The sequence below is a fragment of the Saccoglossus kowalevskii genome, chromosome 5 (assembly GCF_978046115.1).
Source record: "Saccoglossus kowalevskii chromosome 5, keSacKowa6.1, whole genome shotgun sequence".
Classification (NCBI taxonomy): Eukaryota; Metazoa; Hemichordata; class Enteropneusta; family Harrimaniidae; genus Saccoglossus; species Saccoglossus kowalevskii.
Genome location: NC_140645.1, coordinates 22527371 through 22538867, shown reverse-complemented (window position 1 = coordinate 22538867; position 11497 = coordinate 22527371). Strand labels below are relative to the sequence as shown.

Sequence of the window (11497 nt, the reverse complement as noted above, 5' to 3'; positions counted from 1 at the left end):
TTGGATATTGAATTTCTATTTTGCCATGATTGTAGATAAGCTTATAGTTCGTTTATATTGTCACGCTTTCAGACACACACAGTACATTTGGTGGAATACAGAATTACGCAATTTAGGTTATTTGAAAAAGAACAAATAATTTCATTCCTTTATTCATTACTATCAAAATCTATTGTCAAATTACAAATTAGCCAGTTAAGAAGTACAATACACACGACTGAGAAGTACAGAACTAGAAATAAGTGACTAACACAAGACAATACATTGTCAATTCAGCGCAAGAAAAATATATGAACTTATTTCATGCAGCTTTGAATACTAGTATGTGTACAACGCCAAAATAATGCCTGTATGTATCCAAACATCGAACACGACTATTCAATTATTCTCATCTATGATGACTTTTTTCAAAATTAATTGCTACTTCAAATTGTTTTTCTGGTCATTAAAGGTCCATTCTACGGCTATGACCATGATGCATATGAAGAAAGTGTAATGGATGATTGTTTAAATGAAGGTAAATATGTATTCTTATATATACTAACAAAAAAAATGTTGTACAATTTTTGAGTCGGTTTTGGGCTTGTGCAAAACATTTACTAGTGAGATAATTGATTTTACTTTGAGGTGGGAAATAACAATTTGTCCATCTTTGATTATAGCAAACCTTCTGTTTATAGTCATTCTGATTATTTCCATATAGTGTATGGCAAGCTTTTGAAACATTAACGTGAAAATCAGAAAGTATTGTTTTTGCTCTAGTCATAACATTGCCTAATGTATAAATCTTTGAAATATAATATTAAATATGAAATAGAATTTTACTTGATAGTTCATCAAATGTGAGTTGTTCAATTTTTTCATATATGTGCATGTCATGTAATTATCTTGGGCACTCTAATTATTTACAGTTTTGTCATCACACAATATGTTCCTTTACCTACAGACAGTGATGACCATGGAATATATGAGTCTCAGACCAACTACAATCCGTTTAATATCCACATGGGACAGATGACTGTTTATCGTATGAAACTAAAATGCAAGTGTAAAACCAATGATCCACGTTTGCAAGATGCACATTATAAGTGCAGTAGAATTTTGCCGTTTGAACAACAGGAATGGGCTGCTTATATGGGTACATATGGAAACAGTTATTTCAATCCAAGAAATAAGCATCAACCAAAGAATGAGGTATAAAATGTTTTAGACTGTTTGCAGGGTAGTATAAATAATTCACAATGATAAGGGTGTGACAGCAGTTCAAATGTTCTTCATGAGCCGATTTGTTCCAAAGTTGGCACATTATAATATACATATGCCTATCATATGTGCCACGATTGAATTAATATAACCGACTTTTTGATATTAAGATAGAAAATATGAATAGTGTTTACTATTTAACATTTACTATTTAATGGACAAATCGGTGAAAAATGTATTCATCTCAACAAATAAAGCCATATTCAGTGCTTTGAAATGAGTGATAACACTGTACATCACAATGTGATGTTGATGCCCTCTATAACTTGATTATCATAATTACACTAAAAAATACATGTATATTAATATTTCGCTAGAAATCTAACGGAAAATGTTTGGGCAGTGAGCGTTGCGCCATACATGTGCACGCTTTTCTCACAATTCAATTTGGCGGCAAATGCATTGCAAACAGTTTTCAGTACGATATATGTCTAGTTCATACAATATCCATATTTGGCGCATGCGTGCCACGGCGACCACCACTCTTTAACCTTGCTTGTCAATTCTCATATGTCAATTGCCAATCGAAAATAAATGATAACATATGTATATATATATAAATTTGTAATATATTGACATTAATAAAAACTAAATGAAAGAATTATTTATCTCCAACTATGGTAGCATGTGTCTTTTTGTATTGAGAGTGACCAATTCGTAGGTCGTCGTCTGCAATATCAGTCTTGTCCTTTTCTGTAAACCTAGTTAGTATACATATAATCATATTGGTTACCTCGCAAATGTACAAGTAGTTAATAAGCACTGACCCGCTACAATGGGACCCATAATCAAGTTTGCCATAAGCCAGCCTAAAGAGTATGGTTGAGGGGATATCCATCTAAAACACCCGAGGCGTGGGTCCACTCTCTTCGATCTTTCGATCGGTCCAATCTTTGCTTTCTTATCTGAGAAAGAGTAGATATTTTGTTGTAGATATCTACAACTACCCATATATATGTAGACTGTAGTAAATTACAGGACTGTCCTTATCTTCTGCATAGCAGATAAATACACTTGTACATGGTATCATGCTCTGACTGGACAGTTCAGTTGATCGGCTCATTAAACAGTGTTGGACAAGAATGGTGTCAGAAAATTTCTATTTTGCTTTTGAAATTCATTTATTAGCTAAGACTTTCACGTAGGAGTTCAGTATTTTCTGGGGGTTTGCTGCCTGTATTTTAGCACACTACATTGCCGGAAGCAAGATGACATCAATCTAGAACATTGCTTGAGAACCTTTATATTAAAGCGTACTAGGTCATCAGACAGTCACTCAAGTCAACGCAGTTTGTCAACAAGCGACGAAACGATATATGTTGTAAAGGAGCCACAGTGGGAGCCCGTCAATTGTAGAAATCGAAAATCGGCCGGACTCTAGTCAGATATTAAATGTATCATGTAATTTTATTGTGTGCACTTGTCAGCTTATGCAGGATTAAGTATGTTTGAGTGGTTTCGTATAATTATCCAGTAATGACTAATAATATTTAATGAAAGTAAATGTAATAGATAATTGCGACATACGCATACAGTGTCTCTGGCATGACTTCACTTGAAAAGAGAATAAGATTAACATGAAATCTACGCCATTGGCAACACTCAATCTATTGTGACCCAACATTCCTATGACAAGTACAAAGAACTGTGAAGATTTGTGAAGTAAGTTCTGCTATTTCGAACAGCGTTACAACTGATATTCCAATCCACAATCCCAACGCACCACCAATGTCAGCAAACAAACCGATGACCTAAAATAGACACAGTTCATAGGGTAAATAAATTGATGTATTCTCACTAAGAGTTTTTAGTAATTATGCAAGTGCAATTAACTCACTAAGATATCAGTAAAGATTAGCAACCAGTGTAACATTATGTTAAGTAGGGGGATTGGATTATACTTGACTCTATTAGTTGAGACAATTTTAAACGATTATATTGATGTATAGATGTATACGATTACCTACACCATATGCTTTCTCTTGGGATACTGTTTCAATATGTAGATTGTCAAAGTAGACATGCACTAGACCAATGTTTTGCCTGTTGAAAAGCGTACAAACGAAGGATAAACATATCTAAAATTATTGGTCATCGAAATAATGCAGTCTTCGTGTAATCAGATGTTATGACACAACAGGATGTAAATATGAATCATGCTTATTCAGCGCATGGCTAAAGACTACAACATGTTCATTATGTTTTATTAATCGCCGCCAACTACACATGGGAATGTACTCTTGTACACTTACGCTTATTGGACGAGAGCAGTCATGGGGAATGATATAAATCACAATATAACACTCAAATTATGCAAATGACAATGATAATTAACTCAAATTTATCAGCAGAAGAAGACATGCAAACACGTAAACAATTGTCATCAGTCGGCTGGTGAGTATGCAAGGCGAATTTGAATATTGTAATGTAATATTTTGAAAGGCCGGTTCTTGGCAAACTTTCTAGTAACAAAGCAACACAAATGACGCAAACACAACCAGGGAGTCAGCAGTTGGATCCGCAGGAGTTAGCAGACGGGTGATATCCGATCTTCAAATGCCAGATCTCGAAAGCGAAGCTCGAAACTGTGTGGGAAACTGTACGAATATACATCGAAAACGCAAAAAAAAATATGATAAATATCGCCATCTACAGTACCGTTAAACACATCGATGAGTGATTAATGCTGGAATCGCGTTGTATAATTTAACATTTTCGGTAAATAATTGTCAAAGAGACAAAACTTCGTATATCCTCAAATTGCAAATAATACGAAATATGAAATTGAATTACATGATTGCAAACATTGGAACGCGCCATTAATATCCCCATAATTGCAGAGCCCTGCAATACATCAGAAAGGTTTACGAATTATTAGGTGGATTACGAAATATGAAATTGAATTACATGATTACAAACATTGGAACGCGCCATTGATATCCCCATAATTGCAGAGCCCTGCAATATATCAGAAATGTTTACGAATTAATATCGATTATCTGATTAAATTATATATAGTAGTCTGTAACTTGGATTGCAATTTGTAAGCGTCTTTTGCAGTACCTCTCCCACCTTCGCTGAAATTTATTAAAAAATAAACCAGCTAGTCTACTAATTTAATAGTAACATACAGGTTATGAACACAAGATTTCATTACATCGAACGGATTGAGTGTAAGTGTATATGGTAATCAGCACTGAATATACAGGTTTAGTCTATTTCGTTTAATTTAAATGTGGAATCGGTGCAGCAATATAACATTTACAACTCGTTGTCATACTACAATACCTTATGCCAGATGGTGTAGTAATAGACCGGGTTTTACCATGCATTGCATGCAGCTGGTGTAACAGACGTTCCTGTTAAAATAATAAATATGTAGCGGGGTATCCCTGTAATTATTTACCATGGATCAGTTATAATAGGTTCTACAGATTTCATCATTGCTGGTGAGAACATTTAGTGAAATTTCATGGATATATAATGTTGTTATTAACTATACTGCTGCAGGAATACACAGTCGAATAACGTGGACGAATATCACTGCAATATCCATTAGTTTCTACTCAAGTAAACATAAATATTGCAACATTATATCTTTTTAGGAAAACACTGCTTTTCGCGATGACAACATATTACATCAATGAAAATATATGAGCATTAAAATGTTTATGTAATCGGACTTCTGACTGAAAGCATAAACAATTATTAGTGATACAAGTGATTTTCATTTTTCAGAGGCATGGCACATATACTTAAATTACTTACAGTGTAATTCTCCGACGGCCAAATTGACTGCGATGCAGTCAACCTGTAACTGTATCGACTGGAAAGAAATAAAGACCATGAGAACAATGAGTAGAGACGATTTCCGTTTTTGTCTCTGGACCGCGGAATTTTCATTTAAGCAATTACAGTATCATTTGTAAATGTAAATTGGGTGACAAATACCTACCCACAAGGCTCTGGACATTGACACCCCAATTTGCCATTCTCATGTAAAAAGTTCACCAGTTGGTAGCACATATCTATTGTAAGTAAATTGCATAAGTTAAAATGCATTTTCCGATAGCTACAAAGCGGCAACGAGGACGCCAACCATAGTTAACGGCCTGCTAAGGGTTGAGTTTCTAGTGAACGCCAGTGGTTCATGAGAACCTATTCAGAAAAACTCTCCTTTCCCAGTAAACCGGTAATGTTTTGAATAAGAATTTCTAGTAAACGGGCATTGTTGAAAACAATGAAATGAGTACTGCCACAGAAAAAGTGCCATTCTAGTAAACGCTGACCAAATTGTCCTTATCTAATATCAAAACAGTGGATGTAAATAATGATGATGTACATATAATGCATGTGCGGATTACAACCATTTAATTGCCAATGAAACTGAGAATTACAGTAATTATCACTTGCCTTGTGTTTGGTTATGAATATTGCACTTATTGAATCCGCTTAGGTTTATTTCATCCACGCAGCCACACTTGTCTAGTAATACCATATTTAAACACTCTTTCTCACAAGCCTTAAAACACACAAGGTAAACAGCATATAATTTCATAATTTTCCATTTGTTATCAAATATATTGGAAATATTTATATAATTTATATATAATAATAATTTCATTCAATTTCTTTAATAATTTTTGGGTTTAATCTTACGTCCGTATAAATTTTCAAGGAAAACGAAAATGCAAAAAAACGTTGTAATGCATTTGCTGTGAGCTTAGAATGTAAAACCATTTTATTTAGAAAATAATAACTCACCAAGTTGAATCAAAACTAGTGATTTTCTGTTCCATCAATTCTATTATATTTTCATGTTTTTGACGATTACATTGTTGTTTTTGTGTAAATTGCAGCGATGCAGTTTAGTAATAATTGGAATAACTCACTCGTCTGAACAATAACGGTGGTATAATAATAATAATAATAATAATATAACCACATACCAGAATTGAATATGGATAATGACCATATGGTGTTGTTTCTTCTTCTGTGCAATTGTCCCATGGATATTGTAGTTTAGTAGTTTCCGTCTTTAAGAAAAATCATTAATGATATCGTGAATCATCTCCAATAACCAATGAAAAACAGTTATTCTAGGGATCGAACATCCGGGAATTTTTACAACTTGGCATTCACAACCGGTTAAAACAATTAAGGTTGAAAAAATCTGTACTTTGGGCCAGTTATTGATACTTTACTGAACAGTATAACATTATTACCCCCAACATGTGCAAAATATATAGTGTATGGATCAACTATAAAACTTACCACCGAAATTCCAATGGATGTCTCATAACCAGGTATAACACTAATTGACTGGTCTTCGGGAAAAGGTTGATTGTTTGGGTTATGTACCGATAACACAAAACCGACCCCCTCAGAAAATAGTGTTAAATATTCGTTCTGCTCAACAAAGAATATCACTGTCAATCCTAAGAAAGAAACATCGCTTGTGTCAATGCACGCTATTCAATATCAGAATACCACTGATATATGTATATTAGTCAGTAATACGTTTTTATACATAAAAGGCGTAAACAATAAGGCGGGCATCCTATGTTCTGCTCGCACAAGCACTTCGAGCCTCGTTCTGAGTTAGCAAATTATGCTTGGCCGCCTTCTCGTACGTACAAACAAGTGCCCCACATAAATAAGATTTTGCAGTGTGATATATTGAATTATCGTGCAGTCATAAGATAATTATATATTTGAACGAAATATTAATTAATTATTGGATCACTATGAATAGGACAGTATAGTGTATTGGATTCTCCGACTACAATACCTAGTGATAATGAGAATCGAATTCGTCTATTCTGCATGGAAACCATGGTAATATGTTTATACAATATACAGTATAATATATGATATATAGACACGCGTTCATCTTATGTTTTCTATTCATAGTGTCTCAATGATTTAAACGTTGAAAACAGTCCTTTCTAGCAACATGGAATTATTATGACCATGATTAATCAACTTCACAAGCTGAAAATACACTAATAATCAAAATAGCACAATTTAACCGAAAATTACCAACATTTTGAAAATCAATACATAACTACGTATTACATAGATGGTTGTTTTAAAATCAGGGAGAACAACCTGAAAAAAGTACTACCAGCTGCCTCAAAATGAATAAAAACATTTACTTTCTTTTATTATATTTTATTAATACCTTTGTTTTATACTCTTTTAATCTCATTTAATTTTTTTTTCATTGCTATTCCTTTATTGTATTCTTCAATCAAAGTCCCATAGAGAATACGATAACAATAAAGATTATTATTATACTAGCTCTGTTATCGGGACAACTTGGGGATAATATTATTACTTCAGAAGTATATTAACACGGGGATGTTCGTGATATGCATTAAAAATATCCATTTTGGGGGGAGATTCTTTGTCCAGTTTACTGACATACGGGCGTTAGGATGCTTTATAGAGTCAAATATTGATTTGCAATGATGGCATGTCAAATTATAAGCGACGATCATGGCCCTGAATACTATGAAATATATTAAAATGCATATATGACTTGCAGCAGGTCGTTTGTGAGTTCATGAGCGAATGTTCGCTTATATTTCATCATCGGCGTATTTAAAAACCGGTCACTGACGCCCGGCACATCGATGTCCCGCCTCGGACATATCACTATCATGTACATTAATCTAATAGAGGTCGATAGTACTAATCATAATATGTGATTTGATTATGACTGTTATTATATCGCAATGTTTCAAATAGTCTGACCTACCGTATCGTTTACCACTTTTCGAAGAAGTATATAATTCTCTGTTTTCATTAGATGGGTTGAAGGTGAAACAATTTCCATACTCATCATTTTGAAATTCTATGAAGTCACTGAAAGACGAAAATGTTCACAGGTTTACACGATAGTCCAGTCATTTTGTGGACGAGCGTAATAAATGCTATGTATTTGACGTATTTAAAAGATACAAAATTCGGTGACTATTGAAATAGTCAGTACGATGGAGTAATTATGACGTATTTAAATGATACAAAATTCAGTGACTATTGGAATAGTCAGTACGATGGAGTAATTATGACGTATTTAAATAATACAAAATTCGGTGACTATTGAAATAGTACGATGGAGTAATTATGACGAATTTAAATGATACAAAATTCGGTGACTATTGAAATAGTCAGTACGATGGAGTAATTATGACGTATTTAAATGATACAAAATTCGGTGACTATTGAAATAGTCAGTACGATGGAGTAATTATGACGTATTTAAATGATACAAAATTCGGTGACTATTGAAATAGTACGATGGAGTACATTTTATACACAATATATCAGATGGTGAGCACATACGTATTTTATGTATATTCGAACTTATATACATAATTTAAGCTATTTAAAGAGGATATTTTGCGTAAGTGTTAAGACTATCAAAAAAGTTTTGAGTCGTCACCTACACGTGCAGCAAGCGTCAATAGCATGCTATTGTTTACGATTAAGCGTCTACCCATGAGTCATCGTGTGTTAGGGTTGTTATCTTCACTTATATTAGGATTTCATTACCTCGCGTGTGCAGGTGCCGATCCAAACGCTTTAACAACACATTTGGAATCCCTAGAATACTGGGAAACGCATGTTACATTACCTTGAATGACATTCATGCGTTAGATATTGACATTGCAATATCATATCTTCTTGCTGGTGTCCATATTTGGCAATGTCTTCAACTGGTATACTGAGTACGTCCCGGATGTCAACTGCCGGGTTATATGCACTCGCCAAAATAATATGTTTCATAGATAACTGGGTTCCATTCTGGATCATGTTAATTGATATATTGGTGTAGTATTTTTCTTTAAAATTGGCGAAGAGTTCGAGATCATGTGTTATGTCCAAGAACTGTGTAAACCATTCAGATTCAGCAAATACGTCGCTATGATGAAATGTGTCTAGAACATTAATACATTTTAATGTTTTACATGATTTTTTTTTTAGGAATGTTTTTCAGATTTTATCACCTAACTACAGTGGAGGTCTGCCAAGTTTGAGCGAAATCCGCTCAGCCAAAAAATCACACAAGAACTAATACGTGAAGACACAAAAAATACACACACAAGTGATTTTAAGGACAATTATAGTGGAGCGGATCGCACTGCTGACTACAATGGTTGCGTCGAGCGAACATCTAGGCGTCAACAAATTTGCGGTTCGATGTAGTCGTGGGCACGGTGCTGCTCGATAACCAACATTTATTCAGAAATAGGTTTATTACGATGTATAAAATATACCAAATTCTCAAAGAAATAAACTATGAAAGAGATCTTATGCTGCAGCTCGCTGTATCTCAAATAGTAAATTGTTAGTTCCAGGGCACATTAAACTTCTAACATCAGACTACTAAACAATAGACGAGCATTGTTTTAATCAGATGCGAGCCACGTTTGTTTTGGGACTTAGTGCGAGATAGTGCGAGATGTACACAGTAAGTAGTAGTATTTGGGTCGTAGTTAATTTTTTCTTAGTGAAATACTTTTCACAAATGCGACAAACATATGCAAGTTATTTCTATGTTTATTTTTCATGTTTCTATAGTTATAAAAAAAGAAGAGATATAATTCAAATTCATGCTCTATTAAAATATCAGCATCCTACTGAATATTAAATGACACATCAAAGAAACTTACCGATTTGAACAGAAACGACAACGATCAAAAGATAAAAACACGGTTAGACCTGAAAGTATGCGCCTGTGCGTTCGGCACTAGAATGTTACTACGGTGTTATTGTCATTTCTAACCAATACTCTACTGCTATGGCTATGACGACAATAACCTCGCCCCACTAAACACAACACAGTCTACTTCATGTGCTCGTAGTTTCATGGCATACTGCTTGAATATTACCTACCATAATCACAGTTCTCTTCATCATCGCCACCACTACAGTCAACAAATTTGTCGCATTTCTCATAAAGTGGTATACATTTCGCAGGCGTGTTACCACCCGAAAATACACCAGATGCGCATTGGTATTGGGCAGGACACACTGATAAAATTGATAGAATAAACATTTCAACTGACAATATAATTATATTAACATGAAATGACAATTACTTGCATTCTCAAACGTAATGTCGTCTCGCTGCGCGCACACTTTCCTATTTTGTGTGAACAGAAACGTGACGCGAGCGACAACTGCGGAGAACCACCTTCGTACTATCCCGAACATTGCGGACCTTAACAGAAAGCCTAAGTTGCGCGCCAGAAACCCGCGAGTTGTCGGGTGTGTCACTAACATAGAGTAAACAATGAGCTGCACTTACATTCTGTGCAGTTCTCTTCGTCGGACTTATCTCCGCAGTCATTCCAACCGTTACAAAGATTATCTATGTCAACACACCATCCTCCTTTGCACTGGAATTTATCATCAGGACACGTGTCTGAGAAAGTAATACAATTTTCATACATGCTGTGTTTTTTAATATGGCTTCGTAATTTGCCAAGGGCAACAATTGATAGGCAATTTTCCGTTTACTGCGATATCTCGCGTAATGCGTGAAAGACGCGAATCGAACGTTTTCCACAATAATTGAATGATTTAATGTTAAACTTCTGTAATCAATTTCTCTATTTCGGAGTTCACTGATCAATGCCCATCTCCCTGGAATATGCCGCTGCGTTATCCCTACTTGATCTATATTGACCATTATCAAATAGCTATAGCAAGTTAGAATATAGCGTTGAAATATCCCAAAAAAGTTTCGCGCTTGTCGAATCCCGCGTGATGTATTGACTCCACTATGACCTGTTAGTTTGTTCTGTTTTTACGTTCGCAGTAAACAGTCTATTTATGATCTATTAGTTCATGGTTTTAATTTATGCAGAAAAGCTGGAAATAAGGAAAAAAACAAATCATGACAAGAAATAAAATAGAATGAAATCAAAACAAAAACATTATTGAATAATTAATTCATGGTGAACGTCTAATTGATACAGTATCATTTTCATTCCACTATTGACAACATTGACAAAACAATCACCCCAATATTATACGTATGAGAGTGATTTCATGTCGCTCGCATACACTGACTACCTGCGTACATACAATCACAGTAGTTCGTCAGTCTGAATTGTATATACAAAACATGCACTGTGACGTAATTATTCCCAAAAAACTCACGGTTACAATATCTCTCGTCACTTCCATCATTGCAATCACCATAACCGTCACACCACAA

General features: G+C 34.6%; 1 protein-coding gene across 1 annotated transcript in view; it reads left to right on the top strand.

Annotated features, from left to right (window-relative positions):
- Nucleotides 1–1878, top strand: part of LOC144360098 (uncharacterized) — a 53578-nt gene extending 51700 nt beyond the window's left edge. Inside the window, exons 13-14 of the mRNA XM_085499234.1 lie at nt 452–517; nt 947–1878. Coding sequence (XP_085355360.1) covers nt 452–517; nt 947–1200 — 320 coding nt within the window. The 3' untranslated portion in view covers nt 1201–1878. The remainder of the gene's footprint in view (nt 1–451; nt 518–946) is intronic.
- Nucleotides 1879–11497: the final 9619 nt, after the last annotated feature.